The following is a 24,058-nucleotide window of genomic DNA, read 5'->3' on the forward strand; positions in this document are numbered from 1 at the left end:
TAATCATTATGAAACACATGCTGTCACTCCATGTCCCTGAGCCCCATCAGTTAGAAAGGGGCTTACGCTGGGTCAATCCCAGCGGGGGCTTTTGCCACCAGGGATGAGTGTAGGGTGAAACAAGCCTGAGGGCTCTGGATACATCTTGTGCTGGCATAGTGTGAGATCACGTTGGGACTGAGATGATTAAAGTAGCCACAGTGCCCATCAAATCTCAAACACACGGGCTCTGCTGCCTTAATCTTTCCACAAAGGCCCAGCTTTTCCATGAAGTCAAAAAACAAGCACTCAGACTCCTCCTAAAAACATAAAATGTGTTTACACAAGCTGAGGTCAGCTGCTCAGCCCTGATTGATTCGCTCTGTTGTGTGTTTTAAAACTCGTAACATTAGAGCCAAGACAGGAGAATTTACAGCATTGATGGACATTCAGCTCCAACGTGTCGGCCTTCATTTGTATGCCTGCCTCAGCACATGCAGGATTTCAAACAAAAACTGTCACGATAAACACATTGATTATGCAATAACACATAATTAGGATAGTGATTCACTCTGATGCACATGACAGTTGATGCCTGCGTTCAAAGGAAACACATTTGTGTATGGCTTTTTGTTTCCAGTATCATCTTTGCATATCTAGATTAGTCTGATTGAGATCAGAAATCTCTTTTACAAGCAACACGGCAGCAGCACATTTGGCATCCGGCAGAAACAAATAAAAACAATAAATGATGCATCATAAAAAGTAAGACAAAAAGGGAAGAAAGCTTTTCCACGTCTCTTCAGTTTCAGTTCATTTGCTTGCACAATCATATACAAAAACGCATTATACATGTGCTCTTTAGCTTTAGACTAATGGAGTCCTGTGTATGCATGTGACATGCAACTCCCTCTCCGTTTCACCCTGACGACCTTCCTCCTGGTACACAAATATTGCTCATTACATGGGGGTTTATGTGCTCGATATAGCCATTGACCCTCAGCCTTCCTCTGGCTCCTGCCTTTTCCTCTCTCTCCCACATCTCCTCCCTGCCAATGGCTAGTTACCGATGGGGCAGTAAATTATAGTGGCTGGGCTGAGATTAGGTATGAGAGGGGGATGTCTGAGAGGCAGAGTGGAGGAGGACAAACACACACACACACACACACACATACCCACACACAAATAATTGTCTCTTCGTATGCCAGACAAGTCCACATTTTACTACTCCTCCCCCTCCTCCACCTGCAGATTGAACTATCAATCAGTCCAATTTGCCATTTGCTTTTGTTTTACATTTTTATGTTTGAAGATGCACAGGTTTGAATACACATGCAGCAGGCGACACTTTTGACAATTGAGAAGGACAACAAGCATGTTGCAATATTAAGAAATGAATGTGCACACTTGTTTATGAGAGATTTGTTTTGTCATAAAAAAACAGGTTCAAACTTTGGAAAGACGTACTATATAATCTGCAAGTAGGTGCAATATTTACATAAATTTACCCTGAAAATCTACATGATTAATGATTGTTTCCCCTTGGATTTAGTGTCATTTAAAAAAAAAAAAAAGTAAATAATTTGCATTTTTCCTCGCATGCAATTTTTTTTTTTAAGTGCAAAAACCTCACCTAATGACCCAATTTCCAAATATTTTAAAACTGTATGTGTGAGTCATAGACTGTATATAGTGACTTGTTAAGTCGGTATGATGTTTTTTTGCAGTGCATATTGGGGGTAAGAGGAGCTTGTAGTCTTAATATAGGGGATGACCTCAGCAGTGTCCTTTCCTTGGCTCCCACTATAGACGGACTGTGCACACATGGACTCACGCTCAAGGCAGACGATGGAAATAGAATTGCTGCAGGGATTTCTCTACCAAATGACCTGGAAAACATTGCCTGCTTGACTTGTGGGATAATGTGTGTATCTCCTGCACGTCTTTACACTGATATCTAATTTCTCAAGACACCAAAGTCATCTTTAGCTATTTGCCTGCTTGTTTAATTAAATCAGATACTGCTTTTGGCACCATAAGGGAGTTTATGAAAGAAGCGTTCTTGACATCACAAGATCGGGGCACTTTGATGCCTTAAATATCAGGACTGTGCTGTGTTGCAGGAACAAATTCACTCCATGACTAAATGCTAAACCAATTCAAGACTGCTTTCTTGGTGTGACTCCAAACTATTTGGCATTCCTTTCTGAGTTCTCTCTGCTGAGCGCTGCCAAAACATTTTAGAAATAATTACGTGTAGTTCTGTGAAAACGCTTAGGAATCTCCATACACTCTCCTGCTTTTTTTTCCTCTCTCCCTCACATGCTCATATGAGATGCAAGTATTCATTGTGTTTGTGTGTTTGCATGTGCAAGTGTATGCAGTGGAGTCGGTGTGTGGGGTCTTTGTGTCCAGGAGTGAGAGACCTGCTCCAGTGATTAATGGGGTTCCTGTGTGAGGCACCGCAAGGCGCCGTACACAATCGTTGGGCCAGACCGCAGCCCGCCAGGCTTGTCCTTCACATGAGGAGAAGAGAAAGGCGGGAAGGAGGGAGGGGAAAATATTCCCTCTCTGTCCTTTACTCTCTCTTTCCTCCCCTCTGCCCATCCATCCTGCTTTTCCCTCCTAAAACCATCTACTTTTACAACTACTCCCACCCATTTCTCCCTCCTCTCTCTTTCCGTTGGCCCCTGTCCTCTGTTCAACTTAAAGTGTGGCCCGTCCACATGTACTCTCACACGTGCACACTGAAAAACTGTAAAAAACAAAACAAAAAAAAAAACAAAAAAAAACGGAAAAAGCACAAAAGCAGAAGTGCAGTGAGAGAAAAAGATAAAGTGAATTGTCAGCACAACAGTGGCTCGGCTTTGAAGAAACAGCTAGGGTGGAGGGTGAGGAGCCTGCTGTGAATCCCTCTCCCTCCCCCCACCTCCCCTTCCCTGCGGTTCGGGTATGTGGCCCCTCTTCTCAGTGTTAAACAAGCCTTTTAAATAGGCTTTAACCTGGGCCCACCCTCAATGGGGCCATTGTGGGAACGGATGTGTGGACAGTAGTGCTCGGTAAACACTGCTACTTGTCCCTTTCTCACATTCTGAGGCCATTTTGCATCGGCTAGCCCGGAGGTTGAATTTGTAGAAGGCGTGTGTGTGTTCATGTGTATGTGCGTGCGTGTGTATTGGGTGAAGTGTGTGTGTATGTGTGTGTGTGTGTGTGTATCTGTGTGTGTGTGTGTCAAACTAAGTGAGGTACAGACAGAGAAAAGCTGAAATGGACTGATAGAGAAAGAGAAAGAAAGAGAGCGGTGATAAAATAACAGTTTGTTAGAGGAGGGGAAGTGTGGTGGCGCAAGCAAATCAAGGATGTGTACCTGATGAAATTAAATTTTAAACTCTTATATAACACTGCACCAAGGCCAATAGACTTCTCAGTCTGTCAGTCAATGAATCTGAACGACTGTCCAGGGGTCTGTGACCACTTTTCTTGCCCTGACATCCACCCGGTCATCTGTTTTGTTAACGCTAAACGACTGTGGACTTATTTAGTTAACCCACGTCAGTCCAGGGCTGGATTTCATTATCTTCCCTCTCCCGGGGTCTCTAATTGGGCCTCACTGTTGTCGGCCTGGCACCTGCAGTTGGCCCACATGTCACTGTAGCCGTGGTAACAGCAGCATGCTGTGATGCTGATTCTCCGAGCCTCAGTGACTGCACGTCCCCCGGCCACCCCCACCTGCTCATCCCCTGCCGTTTACCCCATTACCAGTACTGTAATGTCCTCCATCCCCCCAAAGTGAAAAATGCCAGTCATTAGACTTTACAGGGTGATTTTGTTCGATGACAAGCAAATACTGCCGAGCCAAAAACTGAGATTTAGTTAACTAACTCTAGTACAAAACTGTTTTAATGAAGTGGGTGCACACATGACTCAGGTCATATGTTTACAGTACCAGAATCCATCATAATTACCTGTCATTTTCAATTTTTAATAATAATGAGACATATAGGCTAGCCTATTTGATATCATTTCATTTTCAAAAACAACTCAATCACAATAACATTTATTATACAGAAATTACAGATAATGCATTAGAAAGGGGGGTGGCACGGTGGTGTGGAGTTTGAATGTTCTCCCCGTGTCCGCGTGGGTTCTCTCCGGGTGCTCCGGCTTCCTCCCACCATCCAAAGACATGCAGGCTAGGTTGATTGGTTACCCTAAATTGTCCTTAGGTGTGAGTGTGAGCGTGAGTGGTTGTTCGTCTATGTGTAGCCCTGCAATGGACCTGTCCAGGGTGTACCGCGCCTTGCGCCCAATGTCAGCTGGAACTGGCTCTGATATTGATATTATCTGATACTGACTAATAAACATATTGTTGTTTGATCTGAACAAAAACTGACATGTAAAAACAACAAGCTGTGGTTTAACTGGGGTAATGTGCGGACTACTTTTTTCCGGGGAGATATGACTTTCTTAAGTCTCGCTCTGAAGTCTCAGTCATCTGTTTTAATTAAACAAACAAGATTTAACATGTCTTAGTCTTTATGCTAAGCTAAGCTAACTGGCTGTAGCTTCACATTCATTGTACAGACGTGAGAGTAGTATCAATCTTCTCATCGAACTCTCGACAAGGATGTGAATAAACATATTACCCAAAATGTAGAACTATTCCATGAAAGTATGATGAAGTAAGATGAAGAACAACTTAATGTAACTTCAGCTAGCTGTAATATGAAAGTCTTATTTTCTATCACAAGTAATCACAAGTAATCTTTAAAAGCTACTTTGGCCCTAATTTGTTTATAACATCAATGGCGTATGCACAAAACCAAAAATACAAAAAGAAAATAACAATTATAAAACTGATGAGTAACTCAGTTTTGTTTGGTGAGTTACTACATTGTTATTTGGCTTTGTAAGTAAGACAATTACAAATATTTCTCTGAATCCTCATCACAACATGATCGGTTCTGCTGTGACTGGAAATTTCAGCGAGCTGGCTCTCTTTTTCCCAGGAGCACCTGGTTTGACATTGTGGCAGTGTGTACACTTTGAAATTGTCACACAGACATTGAGAACAAAAAAAGGAGGAAGTGCTGAGTTTGTGACGGGAAACATGGCGGTGTGTGGTTTCCTTCCACTTGTGTCAGTGAGAGTGTGACGTGACGAGGGACTTCCATCACATTCAGTCGAATTCTCACCTTCCCATTGAAGAGATTGGAAACAGCTTTGCAATTTTTGGTGAAAGGTTCCTGGAAAGCATGCCTTCAATAACACTGGAAACATAATAACATAGGTATTACCTTAATAACATTGAAGGTATGAGAGTACGCAGAAGGACGTTATTACTATACATGCTAATAACTTGTTTGCTTAACAATGCAGTGTCTATCAAGCTAGCAAAAACTTAAGTCAAGTTTTAGAGTTTTACAATTTTGTATAATTTTAGCATCCATCTTGGCTGCTATATGGGTACATGGTACATCATACTGTATGTGACTTCAGTGTTATCAGCTCTGGATCAGTTTCAGAGGAGTCACTTGCAGCAGAGCGCTTCCTGTGCTTCAGAAGCCGCTGTCTTTTCTTTGAAAGCACGTGTGCTGTATGTAAACATTTCAATGAGGAAGTGCTGCAGCAAAAGGAAAATAAGCAGATGAGGGGTTTTCGCTTTTGTTATCTGGCACTCAACCGAGCTAATATCTCAGAGGGCACTGCTACGCTACATCTTTTAAAACTGTTATGTGGCCATAAAGCACAGGTTGCCATGTATTGATTTCCGGGCAATGCAGGGAGCCATCAAGAGCTGTAAATTCTGCAAGACAACGTGTCCCAACAACACTGCTGCCTGAACACCGGCAGCACTTTCACAGCAATTGAGGAGAGTGTGATGGCAGCTTAGGAGCCTGCAATGACCACAGAGTCTTTGTGATGAAGTCGCAGAGATAAAGGCCAATTGTGAGGTCCGGTGTGGAAGTGAGGTTTAGCTCAGTCGTGTGAATAACTTGCCTGAGTATTGGTAAGTGATGTTATTGGACAGGCAGTATGCTCCAAGCAGACAACCCCTTCACTAATACCTGTGTCACCCATCGTTAACCCTTTCAGCACCAGATTTACACACTTCACTTTTTCAATAATAGATTCAGCCTATTAATATTCTAGGTGCCTGTGCCATCTCTCTCATGAAACTGGAGGATTACCTGGTATAACAAAATATACCCCGTGTCCAAAAATAGGTTTTAAAAGAAAAAGGTCAATGTTAATGTAAAGAGTCTGTAATAAATGGTTGATTAATCAGTCAATCAACCGAAAAAGAATCACACCTATGTTCATCATTAATCCTTAAAGTCATTTTTCAAGCTAAAAAGACAAACACTACCTAGTTCCAGCTTCTCAGTTATGAGCATTTGCTGCTTTTTTTAAAGGGCTGCAACTAATGATTCTTTTTTTATTATTGATTGATCTAACGATTTTGTTTAGGGTTTGGATTCTTGGTTAGACCAAACCATTTGTTAGTTTATTGAGAAAACAATGCAGATGAATCAAAAGTGAAACTGTTACTTGCTTACTCCTTTTTTAAAATTGGAAATATCTGTAAAAACAAAGGTACCCTAAACTCTTGATGCCATGAGCGAGGCCATTCTTTTGATAGTCTATTAGGCAATCAATAATATTATGTTGGGGAAGGCAGTCTATAGCACATCGCAGCAATGAATAAAACATAGAACAAACGTCCTGGGAGAGACGATCCGGAATGCATTAGTCAGACAGCGCTATGACGTTGCCAAGTAAACAAAACACAAACTGGCAGCTTTTCTTCCCCTAAAGCTAAAGACACATAGCACAGAGGACCAGTAGGAGCAAACACACATACTGTGTCCAGTGAGGGCAACCCAAACATAGTGCTTGTTTGTTTGAATGAATGGAAGCATTGAAAACTGAGCATTTCTTGTCTCAGTGTAGCGGCGACAAAGACAAGCAGCAGAGGCAAGTTGGTGATTTTATGAATCGTGCCTGTCTCAGGGCTGAACAACTGAAACTCATGAATATTACTCAAGCATCCAGTTCAGACAACCCTGGAAGGTAAAATGAAAATGGACTACCACAACAATCCTTTTATGTAAACAATCCATATTGGGGGAATAAACCCAGGAAAGGTAGAAAACTGGTCTTTGTTTCTCAGACGTTCTTGAAAAACTGCATCACATTTCCCCACTCATCCTCAAAGCTGGGGGCAAAGGGAAAAAGAAGTGACCTCTCCTTTAATGGGCAGCTGATGATGTCATATCACTACACACAGATTCTTTGGTCTCCAAGTAAACCAGCTCCTCTGCGTGCCGATTGGCTGGCCGGTTGCAAGAGGGGGAGGGTGTGTTTTTTTTTCTTTCCCTCTTGCTTCTGGATTAATCCCTGTGCCTGAGTGAGCTCATCTCTCTCTCTCTCTCTCTCTCTCTCTCTCTCTCTCTCTGTCATGTAACTTGTGTAGAAACAACTGTTATTCTCAATGTTCTCAGTGCCTCCCGGTAATCTCATACAAAAGTGGACGACTGCGTTCTCATTAGAAGACGGCTTCTGCTCAGGTTTTAAGTAATCTTATTAACAAAACACTTTCTGCTCAAAATCCAATAAATTATCCTTATGCTTGTTTTCCTTGGCTAAGTGTGTTTCCTCAAGTGTATTTCTAATCCTCAAGTCTCGTCCCTTGTTTTCATGGCTGTGATGAACAGTGGCCTGAACTCTGCGTTGCACTGGTTGCCCTCTGCAGTGAAACACAATGCCATGCGCACAGTCGTCACAGTCGTGTCTGGGGCTACAGGTGACCAGCTGTCTGCCTGTGTTCCTTTCCTCTGGGACAGCTGGAGCCATCAATCAGCTCCCCCTGAGCCCTGTTGTGTCAGCCTGCCCAGGCTGACCACCACCACCGCAGCCGCCGCAACAACATCAGACTGTCTCATCTGGTCTGTCACTCCTCCAGGGTACACTTCTGGACTTCTATTAACACAAATGTTGCTGTGAATTTACACTTTATTGCACTTATTTTCCAGGCTTTCTAGGCAAGCTTTCTAACTCTCAGCTGACAATCGCAGCCCGTAAATGTTTTTTTGAATCATGTGTGTTCGTTTGGCGGCTTTGGCATTTCACTCTGCAGCCCCGGTCATCACCCTAGGAGCGGCTTTATGATTCCTCTGATGGTCATAAATTGATACATTGTTGAGCCCACTCCACGCAGCACGTGCAGTCACAGGCCTTTCTCCCTCCGCAGATGGAAAGCATTGAAGCCCATTATTGTGCTCTTGGAGGGGCGTCTTCCACCGTGAACTCTCTGGCACACTTTTAAAGAGAGTGGCCTTAATGTATTCAGGCCTGATTCTGTGGCTTTGGCACCAGGGCTCCCATCCCCCCATCCTGCACACACACGCACACACACATGCAGCTCTTTTTCTTCGAAGAGAGGGTAAACATGTGTGAGTCGCACTGTTCCCTGGAACTTTTCCTTGTTTATCAAAAAGGGAATTGATGGGCCTGACAGGGGACTTCAAAGGGCAACATGAAAAGCATGAGTTCCACCGCCAAGACATTTCCTGTTTATCTCAAGAGAACTTCATGAAGGACACTTCATCAAAGAGCAAAAACCAACACATGAAAACTCACAAGTCTGTACGCTACTGAGATTTGCCCGTTACATAATGTTTGTCCGTCAAAACACCATTGTTGATCCTGTGTCAGTGATCAATGTTTGCCAACTCTGCTACTATAATTAGGCTTTACGCTGCACCAAACCACTGAAGAGTGAAGGCAGAGTGAGCAAGAATGTCTCCAGGCTCTCTGGGACTTGTCAGACAGAGGGCTAATTGTTAATGTTGGTGATTAGTTTTTATTTATTTTTTTGTGAAGAGAGCTGAATTCTTGACTGACTGCTGCTCATGTGACAGTCAGTTTCTCCCATCGGGGCTGTGGATGGCCCATTGTTGTGTTTTAAAGAGTTGCAGGACGACAAGGAAGCTAATTGGGTGGAGTCTTTCTGTCTGGACTCCCAGGCTCGGGCTGAAGCATTACCGAGACACACACCCTCACCTACGATATTACACACCGTGGATGCGTGACCAAACAATCCAGACAGTATTGTCATCACAACATGTGCTGTCTGATCAGAGATTACAAAGATTCCCATTGCAGATAGCACTGTTAAATGTGCATTTACTTTATTACTTATGTACTGTATTTGTGCTACATTATTTTACTGTGATAAGTTGTGAGTAGTTAAACCAGAGTGTTTATTCCTGCTCAGGTTGTTTTATTTTGAAGGATTTTAGATATCTTAAGTAGCAAATATGTCCATTATTTCAACAGGCAGCTAAAATTTTCTTTTTTCACCTTCCCCCTTTTCCCTTTAACCATCTTGTGACCCGCCCTCAGATGGATCCCCAAGTTGGGGACCACTCTCCACACCTTCTTCCACTTCTTCCACTTATCCTAGTTTCAATAACAACAATGCAAAGGCTGCACTAACACTTTAAATTGCCCTTTCCCTCCTCACCTTAATCCCAATGTAATTAGGCTGTGACAGTATGTCATGAAATATGATTTACCTTGACTTCACTATTTACTGAGGAAATGTTTTGAGTTTGAACCATGGAAAACCTCAAGAAAAACATAAATTTTAGTGATTTCTTTTACCCTACGTTTTACTAAATTAGCTCTCCTGATTTTTTCCTCTCAGAATCTGGCTTTTATGTTAACAACAACTTGTTAATGTCGAGACCTCTAAGATCTTAACTCGGCTGTTTTCATGTGGAACATGTATTTATTTTCCTGATCATAGCGTGTTTACGTTGTTCATCAGTAGCTTTTCTCACATTTCCGCTATAACTCCAAATAACTCCTTTGGGTTCACAAATAAGTTGCGTGGCCAGCCATGATCTCTGGTATCAACGTGTTCATTATCACAAAGCCGTTCACTCTTGTTTAAATGCTAATTATGACTCCAGTGAAAATACCACCTCCAAAGCAAATGACTCATATCAAGCAAATCCACATGCTTGTACACTGTATTTTATGTTAAAAACAGAAGTTAATTTCAGAAGAATTTTCAGTTTCCATTCAGCTTGATTAGCTTGTCTTGCCTGTTCGCCTAAATGGGGCCCTCAGGCTCAACAGGCAAGTGGGAAAGGGGCCCTCTATTAGCAGCAGACAATTAGCATAGCTCTATATGCACAGCTTTAAGAGACACCTCCCCAAATATCTCAGTAAAGCACCTGTGTTGACATTGGCAGAACATTTTGCCTCAGTGTTCAGGTCCAGCTGAGAATGAAAGCAAAGTATCTCGGTGTTCTCGCTGTGAGTGGCAAGACTTGTAAATACCTGAGAGGAGTTCAGCGGATCACAGGAAAGGGTGTGTGACACCGCTGCTTCTGGGGAAAAGCACTGCAGATTTAGTCGATCAGTGATTACAACACCGTGAAGTTTTAGATGTTGTGTTGGTGCGAAATCATTAAATCAGTGTGAAAACACATTCTTGATCTTGATCCAGCAGTTTTCAGGGCCTCAGCCAGTTTTTTAGAAAATGCTGAAGCAGAGTATTAGCCCCACCAATCCCGCCACACCAAAATAAAGTCTGTCCTTTTTATTTATTATTTGGATTTTTCTCCTTTATTTAGTTAGCTGTCAGGAATGATTTATTTACTTTTTTTGGTGGCCTAAAAGTAGTCAAATGTAAAGCAGTAGTTTGACATTTTGGACTTCCTGAAGTCTCCACTTGCTGCCTGGCAACTGCTGCCAGCAAACAAATAGTTTACCCTCCAGTAAAATGTCAGGCATACTTACACTTTGCTTTGGTATGGATTGAACAAACGAGATATAATGTATAAAGTAGTGAGCTTTAGAGGTGCTGGTAGGCAGATTTTGTTACCTAGCCAGGCTAGCTGTTTCCCTCTGTTTCCAGTCTTTGTGCAAAGCTAAGCTAGCTTGCTGCCAGTTGTAGCTTATATTTCACAGACAGATGTGAAATGATCAAGTGGTATTGATCTTTTCATCTAACTTTCAGGAAGAAAGAATAAGACATGTAGGGTATTTCCCCAAAAGGACGAACTTCTCCTTTAAGGAGTGTAAAAACACAAGAATAATCTTAAAAAATACCCATTGTGTGTATATTTGTAACTGTTGAATGTAAACTGCTAGAACTTCCCAATTCCCAGAAATACATACAGAGACCTCTGTGTCCTCTATGGCAGCCACAGAAAGACATCTTTACTCAGTATCCATTTACTATGATTTTATTGAGCTTTGTGTCATGGTCTTTCTGAGTGGTTGGAGTTTTTTTTCCAGATACTGAGCAAAACACCAGCAAAACTACCAAAGGTAACATGTTTCTTATCAGACGAGTCCGAATTCATGTGACTTGCCATGAATCATTTTAAGAATGTAGTTTTCACCGTTTGTTTTGCTAAGTTGTTTCCTTTGAAGCTATCGTTAACTGAACTTCCATGAAAAAGAAACTGAGTCATAATTTCATACAGCCTAGTCAGTATATTCCTTTAACTGGAAATAAGCCACACCATGAATCTTGACTGCGCCTCCCACATCACTATTAGACATGATGTTATCTGCCCCATGATGATACTACTGCAAATTGCACACCATGTTAGCTCATATAGAGAGGAATCTGGAGATCCTCTGAAATTGGCATAGATTCCCATCAATCGCTTTTTTTTTCTCCATGTGAAGATGTGTTGGGGGTGACTGATCAGAGACTCAGTTAGGAAAAACATTACAAAACAATAGGCTTTACAGTAGGCCAAGTTGTTGCTGCCCCATTAAAACCATGTCTCTCCAAAACCTCAGCCCTGATCTTAGCTTTGTTACATATGGGGTTTTTAATAGTTTACTTAGCTAAATAATTAGGAGAGTTTTCAACATATCATTTCAACATCTGTCTGTCTGACAACAAAACAGGCTGGCCTATTTTTACAAACTCACCACCAGAGGCTCTGGCTCAGGAGTGACGGTTTTCTCTAGTTTCTTATATTCTTTATGTTAAATTAATACAATAGGCTAGATGGCCTTATGTAGCCATTTATTTTTTTTTTTATCTCATGCAGGTAGTACGGGTACAGTCACACAGGAGGACAGGCAGGAAGCGGCGTGGGCAGCCTCCTTGTGTCACCGCCTGCGTCAGACCAGACGCCAGGAGGGAGTTTTCCACTGACGAAAAAGGCTGCGCTTCTCGGCAGTCTGCTACAGACAAGGGAAGCGCTTCAGCTGGTACGGAGCCCCGTGCGGCGGAGAGACACACACACACACACAGACAATAGCACCGAGAGCTGTCTATATGCGGGGATAAGCGCTGTATTTATTTTGTGCCATTTGGATTACTTACACCGGGATCCTGCCCTGTTTATCCAACGCGATTTTGTCACTAATGGTGATCGGATACTGGAATTGGTGGTGAGTATAGAAAACAGAGCGCCGGGGGTTATTGAACGCCGAATTTGAATGTGTTTCACCTCAGCGGAGGAGGAGAGCCAAATAGTTTGAATGTTCTTTCTGTTGTGTCCGAGCCATTTAAACACAATGTCTTGTGTGTAGCTGCGCGAGGCGATGGAGATGGGTCGTTTATGGTGTGCGGGTTGGATTTCTTATTTTTTTTTCTAAAACACACTTTGCACGTAGTCGTGTTCGTTTAACTTGACGCTTTATTATAAATATTGGCATGGACGGCTGCTTGCTGAAGTGAGTTTTAACTAGCCTAACTGGCTTCGTGGCTGATTTACGCACAGGTGATCGCACCCTGGTAATTGCAGAGGAATCAAATTAATTTGTTGTTGATTTAGGCGAGATCCAAACAATACGCTCCATTCACTTATTGATTTCATATAGATCCATCACTGGTTATTGAGGTTTGTTGAAACTTCACAGCTCGCGCCGGTAGTGTTGCAGCCTACTTTACATTACAGTGTATTTTCGGATGTGGATTCATTTATCTGAACTAGTTGATGAGGTCGGCTTTGGGTATTGAGCCCGTGCGGAGTTGCTCTTGTTCACTTTGGCGGTGCTGGTGCGCCTCTTGTAACTCGAGCGACTCCTGAAGGCACTACATGTGAGCACACACAGCTGACAGGGCTGCTGTCACTGGAATTAGCATTAATCATGAGGAATGATCGGGTCAGCGGGGCTGGGAGCGCAGCCCTGGCCTCACGACGCACACGTTCAGCCACATTTAATGATTAATTTCTGATTAATGGTTGATCCTCTCTTTAATTTTTTTAAGCTTTCACCTCTTGCAGATAGCAGTTAAGGCAGTCAGGTGTGGGGACGGGATGCTGAGCGCCTTCATTGTTTGAACAATTTTTTTCATAACAGCACATGGGGATATTTCCATGTCATTATCAATGATTATGACGCACAGCCTTCTACTTGTGTCTTGTATTTAATTTGTGGAAAAGCAACGCTTGCTGTTTGTTGTGATGATCCTCATCAGAAGCTGTTATTAATGCATTTTTATTCCTTCAGAAATAACACTACAGTCTGAGGCTCTCGTTTTATAGGGCGATTGTAAAGCGGCTGAATCAATTGAATCGTCTCTAGCGCGACCTCACCAGGATCATTTTTAGAATCATGTTTTCTGGAATTAGGCAACAGAGAGCTGAAAGATCCTTTGTTAATAGAGAATGGATATAGCACTTGATGCTGTGCCTTTCATGTGCCATGCATTTCCCAGGAATGTGCAGTGATGTTGAATAAGTATTTATGTGCATTTATGTTGCATAATTTTCGATTTTAGCTCACATTTTCCAACCTGGTGTCTCCAAAAATAATAATAACTTACCAGTGTGTTAAACTCTGTGCAATATTTGGAGGGATTTCACCCATGCTAAATACTACCCATACCTCCTGACTCCCTCATCTCCATCATATGATCCTGTGCTAACCTTGTGGTGCCTGCAGCTGTCAGATACAGCATAGATAATCTGGATGGCCACTTCCTGTGCACCATGTGTTTCACAAGCTCAGGAAGCTCACACACACTTTTTTAGTATCTGTCTCCAGCAGCAGTGCTGGGTTCAGACTAGGTTGTCTGTGCTTGCTTCATTTTGGTCACGCAGGATGGCCCCACGCTTTTGTGCCTGAAGAAGAAGAGGAGGAGGAGGAGGGGGGAAGGTGGGGGTTGCAGGGACTCTGCTGATGGTCTCCCACACGGCAGTGGAGAGCTCCCATCTGCTTTGTCCTCTCCCAGCATTCCATACAGCAAGTGTCCCAGACTGGAGCACGACCCCTGAACCCACAACCACCTCCTCCCTTCCTCCATACACACACACACACCAGAGCTGCATGTTTGCTGCTAGTAGACAGTTATGCAAAGGAATGCTTTTCTTGAGAGTTTCTCAACTCTGCCTTTTTTTCTTTTTTTTTTTACACACTGCACAGTTTCTGAAACATGCAAATCTGTCAGAAAAAAACAGACCACAGCTTCACATTTCTGCTTCTTTTCTCTACTCATTTGTCTCATTTGTCCATCAGGCTCCACAACATTGTATTGTGTTGATTGTATAGTGTAAATAGTGTGTTAATACTACTACAATACTGCATCTGTACTTTTATATTCCTTTGTGCTGCTATGTCAACCGAAATTTCCCCTACAGAGGATTAATAAGTTATATCTTATTTTATCCCACACTCTCTGCATAGTGAAACTTTCCCTAGGAATTAGCACTTAACTTAAAATCAGTTCTTTAACCCCCTTTTTGATTCAAAATGTTAATAAACTAACAAATCAGTAGAAGGAGTACACAGTCTGACTTCTGCAGGCATCACCTGGCTGTTCAAGTTTGTCCTGCATAACAGATTAATGACAGCTGAGGGCATGTGAGGTCCACGTGCAAGCTAATACCCTGTCAGGTGTGGCTAGGAAAGGTAGCTCGCTCTGCTAACTTATGTGAGTAGGACTTTCCAGTGGTTAGCAGTAGAAAACACATCTGGGTTACATAGAGCCTGTGTTCTTCTCCCACTATTACAGCAAGAGTGGTGCAGCCAGAATGGAATTCTTGTGGCTTGGAGACATGACATTATTTATTTGTTTTTTAAGATCCTCCCTCCTTCTTCCCACTACCTCTCCTTTTTGGAATCAGTGTGCGCACGGGTCGAGGCAGAGGAACAGAATGTTTCTGTGGCAGAGTCACGGCAAGCTTCGTGGCTTCGGCGAGAACAACAGGCTCATAGAGAGAGAGAGAGAGAGAGAGAGAGAGAGAGAGACAGAGCTAGAGCCAGAGCTCTCCCTGCATTGTTCCAGCAGGTGGAGCACTTCTGAGTAACAGCTGAGCCAGTGTTTCCCCAGCTGTGCAGGAGGAGCTGGAATGCAGCCCTATTGTCACCTTGATGGCTCCGATCAATTACCTCTGTCTTCTCAGTGACAGACCTGGAAGTGAGAGGTGCAATACCTTGAAGTCTGCCCAGACACGCTTCCAAACACGCAGGAAGACTCCCAAGCTCATCATTATCACATTTTATGAGCACTCAACTCAAGTCACTCATTCAGACACTGCACTTAGTTGTCAGCGTGCCATGTAAATGCTCTCGGATGGCTAAGTTTAGTGCTACTTGTCTGACCCACCCACACGTTATCAGCTGCAAAGGGGCTGAACAGCCTGTGCAAGGGGCAAAGTCAACTGTGACTTGTACTGCTGTGCTGCAGGGCAAACCGAGGCAGGTTAAACAGGCTGCTGGGTGATGTCTCTACATATGTAGGGATGTGTTTAAAAAAATCCCCTAGGCCTTTAAGATTTAAGATTTTAGATGTTCCTCGACACACAAATTCCACTCTGTCCTCATGGGTTACCTGTTCCTTTGGGCTTCTCCTGTTTAATAAATTCTTTTTTGTCAACTCTTCTGTCACGTTGGGAAAAGTAGAAATGACTGGAATGGATTGTTTCACACTAAATACCGTTTTTAAGCTATTAGCAAAAGTTAAGAGGTAGAGAAATTTGCTTATTTGCTGTTGAATGTTTTTAATGAGTGATTTATTAAGCCAAAATGGTTTCAGCATATTTCGTATTTCAGCATATACATTCTTCCCTGTTCGAATAATTTAAGATTCCCTAATAAGAACTTGAGTAGCTGTCTGCAGATAAAGTAGAACTGAATTGGGATTCTGAAGTCATATTAACAGCCTGTAGCTGCATGTATCAAGATAATCTTATTCGACTGACATAGTTTTGCATCTGACGTGAGCTGTGTAGTGTTTCTGGTGACAAATCTCCTCGCCAGAGATTTATCTTCCCAACTTCGTGACAACTGGCTGGGGAGCACCTCTGCGGATGCGTCCTTTATCTGCCTGCCTGTGTGCGGTTGATGGAATGACAGCGATGCATAATTTAGTGCGCGTTGAAAACATGCTGTGCTCCCTCCCTGGCTCGGCTGTCCGATCACATCCATTCTCCATTTAGAAGCAGACATTCACAGGCACTGCCTTCTTGAGAAGCTGGATCTCAATTCTCTGAACTCTTTTATCTTTGTTTCTTTTTTTTCCCTCCCTCCTACCTTTTGCAAATGAGTAAATGCACGATTGTTGTCTTTTTACCCCCAGTCCCTTGTCCCGTCCGCTCTGCCTGGCCTCTTTTGGCCTTGTTGTGTGGCTGCAGCGGCTGAGCAGGCTGAGAACCTCCAGATTGACTACAAGCCGTCCCCTTGCCAGGATTAACCTCTCACCATTGTTTCTGCCCGTTGAACAGGATTAACAAATCAATGTGTCAGGTAGACTGCAGTCAAGAGACAATGACCCAGTTCTGACACCACTGCCCCCCCACATCTCTCCCTCTCCTCCCCCTTCTGCCTCACTGCAGCTTTTAATTAAAAAGACTTTGCTTAGCTGGCGCTATGCACTCCCTTGACGATGCCTCACAGCTTTGTTTTCATTTTTTTAATGGGGAAAAGAGGGGTGGGAGTGATGGCAAAAATGTAAGGTGAACCCATGTGTTCTCCTTTCTCGAGATATGTATGCTGTGGCGTTTAGAGTACACTTTTCTGATCAGTGAATACATAAGCAACAGATGCTGCACCCAGGTGTTTCTAAATTGTTTCAAGGCAAATCCCATGATGTGATAATATTAGTGGCTGTGAAAGGCTTTTGGAGATTATTTCCTGCTCAAGTAAATTGATGGATGGCAAATCAGCGGCTGCTTTTCTCATTGGATCGGTAATGTAAAGCACGCTGAGGTGGAAACCTTTGTGTTTGTTGCAGAGGCAGTATGAGCCAGCTTGACCTATTGCAAGGTGATTCATTCATCATACGTGCACTGGGGACAACAACATCTTACTGCAGCAATAACCCCCTATCCAGCTGCACAGCTGCCCCCACTGCCTATACAAATGTGTCAGCCTCTTGCCCTTGACTGAACTGGTTTTGCATAATTGCTCCCTGTTCCATGCTGAAAATTCCCCCCGCTCTTGAAGTACTAACACTTACATAACAGCCTGATAAGACAAGCCAGACGTCCAGCAGATCACACACAAAGTTAAAGGTTTCTCTAAAGCCATTGGAGGATCTCTATGCGTGACGTACCCTGCCGTTGACACATTTAGCTGCCCTCTAAGGAGTAGTGCTCACAAATTAGCCCTTTGGCAGGACAGCTTCGTGTCTGAGCCGTGTTCGATCTAATAATTGACATGGTCGGGACATGCATTTAAGACCCCCCCCCCCCCCCCCCCCCCCCAACCCCTCCATTAAAAAAAGCCCCAAAAAAAAAAAGAGTGCTAAAATACACTTTGACAGTTCCTTATAAACATTTTTTCTAAATTATAGGTATTACCAAGCAAATATTTGAACAAACAAAGCAAAAAAAAAATTCCATCCATAACACGCTTGAGCAGCTGTAAGTGATTTGGCTGCGAGTTCGAAGACCATAAACAGTTTGATGGTGAAATGATCCCTTTATGGGTAAAGTACAAGCCTCATTTCTCATTCCACATCATCGTAGGGAGTGTCTGCGCTGGAGTTGAGCCCAGTCATGTCTTCCCTCTCCCCTCACTTCCTTCCTCCCTCTGTCTCTCTTTGTTTAAGTTAGCAGGAGTTTGGCCCCCGGACTGCGATGATGACCTGTCTTGTCTACCAGTCACCATGGCCTTGCGCTTCCCAGAAGTTCTGTAGAAGATTATCTGTTGTTTGTCAGAGCTACGTGACGCAGCTACATACCATAAAACAAAACCAGCAGTAAACCTTCCTTCTCATCCTGCATGTAAATTTTTCATGTCAGTGGTTTTTTTTTTCCCCTGGAACAAGCTGAGGAGACAGGAGGTTGACTTGGTTGAGCTATGGGAGTGTTATTCATTGACTTAAATAAGATTTAAAGATATCAGCTAAGCTTGTACATGGAAAAGGTTTCACAGATATTGGGCAATGTTTTAGAAAATTAGAGGGTAAAACTGGTGCTCATTTTTTTTCCCCTCCAGCCTCTGTCTGCCTGCCTGTCTGTGTCTCTCAAAGGAGTGATTGTTTTTATCGCTGAACCAGCAGCCCCTCTCCCAGGAGCGCAGGAAAAAAAACAAACTTGCAGGAGTTGCATAACAAAACATCTTGACTATGCGTAGCTGTACATATTTACTATGAGAGCCATTTGAACACATTAAAAAGGACAAGTGGCAAATTGCCCTGGCCTTGGCCCACGTATTTGATAGTGATGGCTGCCTAAAGGGAATGATTGAAATTAAATGTCTATTGCTAGATGATTTGTTCACCTCTGTGCTCTGTCCTTCTCTCTAATCAATGCATTTGCCGAGCTGATGGGATTTGGAAGAGGGCGAAGGGTCCAGTAATTGTTGACTTATGCGAATAGGCCTGATTGATTGCTTCCTGTGCCATGCCTTATTTCCACTCTCAGCTGAGTGCAGCACGAGGTTGGGATGCCAATGGTCTCACATGGCCGAGCACAAGACTCTCTTCTGCCAATATCACTGTTAAAAGCCTGTGCGTGTGTACAATAGCGTTCATGCAACATATATTGTATGGCATTTCTGGTTGTGTTCTATTTCCAGGTACTTTACATTCATAAGACGGAACAAAGCTATTCAAATAAGTGTGAATAATTGGTTAATAACCCCTCCTTCTGCTCTCTCATGCAGATTGTTCACACTAACGCCATGAGTGGGCTTCTCAAGAGGAAGTTTGAGGAGGTGGATGAGGACCCATGCTACTCCTCACCCTCCTCCCTCTCCTCTGCCTGCTCAGGCTGGGACTCGGAGGGAGAGAGCTGCTACTCGGACACCCTGGATTCCACTCCAAGCAACCCCAGCTCCCCAGCAAAACATTTCAACAGTGAGTGTCCTCTTCCAGCAATAATAAATCATACAAAGAGCTGATGGTACATGCTTTTAAATGCATTCTCTCGCCTTGTCTTTACTGCTCCGCGGAGGCTCTGATAACAAACCCATAAAAATGGGGAAGAGTTAAGGAATTTAGGCAGCTGGCAGCCCATGAAACACTTCACAGAAATGATTTCAGACTTCTGCAATGAATACCCCTTTTGATTTCATGCCCTAAAGCTGCAAAATGGCTAATCGCATTATGCAGTGGCTGCACACCTTGGCTCTGTCTCCACCTTCTTCCCAGAGCCTTGAGGACAGACATTGCCCCACCTTTCATTGAGAGATGTGGGTCGAGCGGCTTCGGGGTGTTTCTGTCTGGAATTGGGTGCGTCTGCTGGCCTTTGGGGGCCGGTCGGGTTGGAGAGGGATTGTAGGGGAGAAGGGCAAACAGTTGTGAGGTTTCCAGGATGGTGGGGCAGGGAGCCAGGAGGAGAAGCATGGCAAGTTGCCAAGGCTGGGAACACACAGAGCCTTGTCTGAAGCCTGGGCATGCACCCAGCACAGGTGCTAAAAGAGGCTGGGTGAAGGGATACAAAACAAGGGGGGATAGGCCTATCAAGAATAGAAGTCATGCATCTAGAAGAGCAGATTGTGCAGACCATTATAAATCCGGTGTTTGTATTGGACAGAAAGTTGCCTGCCATTGGGAAGTGAAGGGGGGAAAACGGCCTGCAAAGCTATCCCATTTTGAGGCAGCGGAGAAGGTGTCATTTGTCTCCTGCAGGTGTCATAAGCCTGACTGAATTTGATGGATGTGAAGCTGGAACTGGCAGTTTGTTTCATCTGTATTTCCCCTAGCGTCAGATAAGACATAGTATAGCTATTGTCTGTACCTGCATTGGGGTAAAAGGTTGCTTTCGACATCTGAGCTTCAATTATCACACCAAGTACACAGATTTTCCCATTTGACTCCTGTGAATTTTGCGGGCAGTTGTTCCAAGAAAGCTCAATTGCTGAGAAAATGGGAATATATAAGGAATACCCCACCACATAATAAAGGCAATGCTCGGCACGTGGAGTAAATTGGCATCCCTTTCTGTTCACACATACACACAAAAAAAACATTGGCTCTGGCGGCTTAAGCAGAGGAACATGTCTTTAAGCAAGGCTCTAAAGTCATGTTGAGTATTTCTGGGCAGAGGAAGTGGAATTTATAATAAAGCTTGAATAATTGTTGGGCTTGTTCCCACATATGGTTCCACTTCGATTCCCATATGGTTTTATTGTATTTGTGTCTGGGTATAGAAAGATGGCTGGTTGCTGTGGGTCCTGAATGTTTTAACAGAGAAAGGACCTTTGACTCCCCTCAGTTACTGGGCCATTTGTGGGGATTGTCAGCAAGCAGGGAGACCAGGGTGGGCAGTTTTTATTCCTGTCCTGAGAGCTACACTTCCACCCTCCACATCTTCTGGAAGCCCAGAGCATTTACCCACCAGTTTGTGATCCTGGCAGTCCAGCTTCCTCCACTGTGTTGGCCACCAAGGGGAAACTGGGCTTTATTTTATTTTATTTTTTTGCTGCATAGTAGGACATGAAACAAGGCTGAATGGATTCTTGGTCGTTTAAGTTTCACTTTACAGGATGTAAGTGACTGTTAGCAATGTCTTTTAATTGGGTACATGATAAGGTTTGGTTGAGGACGGAGGGGGCAATGAATCAGAGGGGTGTCCTTTTACAGTCTCTCCAGCAGGGTTTGTACAGGTCTCAAGACTTCAAGTGATGAAGCATTATGCCATCTAGTGGCACATTAAAGCAATTACAGCAGTTCAACAGAACACACCTCCTGTTGAAAACACTAATCTCCCTCTTGGACAATGTGCATCCTAAATCTATTCTTTCTCCATCCACAGCAACATCCATCCTTAAGAAATCCAAGCGAGCACGACGGGGCAACGTGACCTTTGACCAGGTGACGGTGTTCTTCTTCCCACGGTGCCAGGGCTTCACCAGTGTTCCTAGTCGAGGAGGATGCACTCTGGGCATGATGCAGCGCCACAGCGTGCTCCGCACGTATACGCTTGCTGAGTATGCTGTGGAGCAGCGGCTCCTACGCCGGGAAAAACTCCTCAACAGGCTCAGGGAGGAGAAGCTGGAGGCTCTCAAACTGAAGGTGAGCTAACTTGCCCTAAAAATGTACTGGATAATTAGCAAAAATACCCAAATTCTGAAACACACATTCAATACAACAATAAAACATTTCATGCCTTTTGTTCTCTCCAGCTGACTAACAATGGAACCCAAGAGAGTGAGGAGGCCGAGCGGCTAACAGTGGACGACATCCCCGAGCAGGACATCAACATCAGTGGAGCCAACTTGGATGAGGGCTCTTTCCTCCAGCCTTACCCGCCTAAACATCGCTACGCACTGCTCAAAGCAGCTGGTGTGAAAAAGATTGACAAGGAGGAGAAGAGGCACCTGCATGAGCTGAGGATCTCCAGGGAGAACTGCGGTTGCGACTGCCAGGGTTTCTGCGAACCTGAGACGTGTAGCTGCAGCTTGGCTGGCATCAAATGTCAGGTAAAGAGCTGAGAAAACCATAAAATTGAGAATAGGAAGTTCACCAATTAGGGCAATCACAGTACAATTGGGACTCTTCTTTTGAGTTTCACAAGTAATTTAACGACTTCTTTCTGCTTCTCACAGATGGATCATTCCTCTTTCCCATGTGGCTGTACGAAGGACGGCTGCGGAAACACAGAGGGTCGCATTGAGTTCAACTCTACCAGGGTACAGACGCATTACATCCACACTATCATGAAGCTGGAGCTGGAGAAGAGACTGGAGGAGCAGTCTAGCACAGAGGAGGAGGAGGAGGAGAACACAACAGCAGCCACCCCCTTACCAGCAGTACCCTCCTTTCCCTTTAACTCGGAACTGGCGGTAGCTGGAGAGAACAGTTGCAGCAGCGATATGACAGACTCAGACTCTTCAGGTCAGAGCGAGGACTCCGAGGTAGGCGAAAGCCGGTGTGTGCATAACACCCAGCTGGATGTCGATGAGAAAGGCCTGAGCCGCATTCTCAGTTTCAGCGACACCGGCTCAAGAAGTAGCAGGGAAGGCGGGGACTGTAAAAACTTTTGCTGCCCAGATCAACAGCAAGAAAAGCAGCCGCCATCTACGGAGACTTTTACTAGCTTTAGCATGGTGGACTTTGCTGACGAAAATGACAATATAGACGCTGCACTGTTGGACTCTGCAGATGATCACACAGACAATCGAGCAACAGCCATCTCAGAACTTTTGGATGAGAACGCCAACCAGGGAAACGCCCTATTCCATAGCAGTAGTGTGCCACGCACGCCCTCCCCCTCCGTTGATCGCTCTGCGAGCTATAACATGGACCTGAGCCTCTCCTCGGAGTCAGACCTGGAGTTCTTTGACGGCTTCCCCTGCTTGGGGCCCAGCTCGCTCTACAACTCCCTCAAGGAGTATGAACACATGGACAACTTTTTTCAGTTTCAGTTGCCTAGTTACCCCAGCCTCCCTCCGGCGAGTGACCCAGGGACCTGCCTCCTGGAGTCACTGATTGGCCTTTCAGAATCCGTCCCAGAACCCCCTGCCACATTTACAGACAATCAGCTGTTGGAGGAAGCCATGAAATTGTCTGTGATGGAGTCTGTGAAGGTTTGACACAACGTGAAAATGTGCGGATAGTGCAAGAAAAAAAAACAGGGGTTTGGGGAGGGGGCTGAACATGCACATAAGAAGTCAATGTCAACGTGATTTTCGGAGGAAGCTGTGATTTCCCTCTTGCCTAATAAATGTTCAAATTCCAGACTTGCCTTCAAAACGTTAGCAAAGCAGTTTGGGATTATTGCTGTGTGAGATGGCAGCTAGTGTTAAAAGTGAAAAGATACAAAAATGAAGATCAATTTGACCAGGCCCATAGAAACCAATGATGGCTCTCAATTCCTAAGAAAGCTCTTTTAACCAAACCAAGATCGCCAACCTTATGCTGAACAGGAATCAACTTTAACTGGGGGCCAGGTTGGGAATCTCAACACAGCTGAATGTGCACCTCAGGGATTTTTTCTAGCTTTCTAGCTTTTGGAGGCAATGTATGGTGACCATTGCTGTGATGGCCTTCATATGAAACCCGAGTCAAATCACAACATAGTCCTGTTCATGTTCTCCCTTTGGGCTTACACCCAGGTGACTTGAGTAGGTAGGGGTCCTCCCTGTGTTGAATCCTGAAGCTAGTGGACTCTTTCTCCTCAACGTCTCTCCCATGGGTCTTATATGGTACAAAAAAAAATTCCCTCTAAAAGCTCCTCGATCAGCACTTTATCTGTGAAAATAGCTATGTATGAATAGGCATCGTTTTGGTTGTATGGGGTCGATTCAGCAGTTCAACGCTAAATTAAAGAGTTTCCTATTTATGAGCTGGGTAACTACAAATTATGCTCATACCATTCAAAGCTGTAGCTGTATTGTCTTTTATTACTTTTGTTTTAAATTATTTCCTTCATGATTTTATTTTATTTATTTCAGATAAAGCCTACTTTCACTCAAGAAGCACTGTGGTTTGATATTTTCACCTGAAAGTGCAATCTTCCTTCCTTTTTTCCATATCACCTTTCGGCGTTTTTATGGGAAATGGGACCACATGTCCAACAAAGTATTTAATATCTATTCTCTTATACATTTAACATTTTCTTTGGTAACTTATTATGTCATCATTTCATTAGTTATTTAATTTAAGACATTTTGGCAATAAAATGGGGTGTTGTGAAGT

General features: G+C 43.8%; 1 protein-coding gene across 1 annotated transcript; it reads left to right on the forward strand.

Annotated features, from left to right (window-relative positions):
* The first annotated feature begins 12,192 nt into the window (after positions 1-12,192).
* On the forward strand, positions 12,193-22,953 carry csrnp1b (cysteine-serine-rich nuclear protein 1b). The gene is made up of 5 exons (XM_038728904.1): positions 12,193-12,414; positions 19,081-19,273; positions 21,174-21,433; positions 21,544-21,840; positions 21,967-22,953. The coding sequence occupies exons 2-5, from the start codon at positions 19,099-19,101 to the stop codon at positions 22,951-22,953; spliced, it is 1,719 nt and encodes a 572-aa protein (XP_038584832.1). The 5' UTR covers positions 12,193-12,414; positions 19,081-19,098.
* Positions 22,954-24,058: the final 1,105 nt, after the last annotated feature.

This window comes from Micropterus salmoides, unplaced genomic scaffold, assembly GCF_014851395.1.
Source record: "Micropterus salmoides isolate LMB-PRFRI ecotype aquatic unplaced genomic scaffold, ASM1485139v1 Ms_hic_scaffold_1, whole genome shotgun sequence".
NCBI lineage: Eukaryota > Metazoa > Chordata > Actinopteri > Centrarchiformes > Centrarchidae > Micropterus > Micropterus salmoides.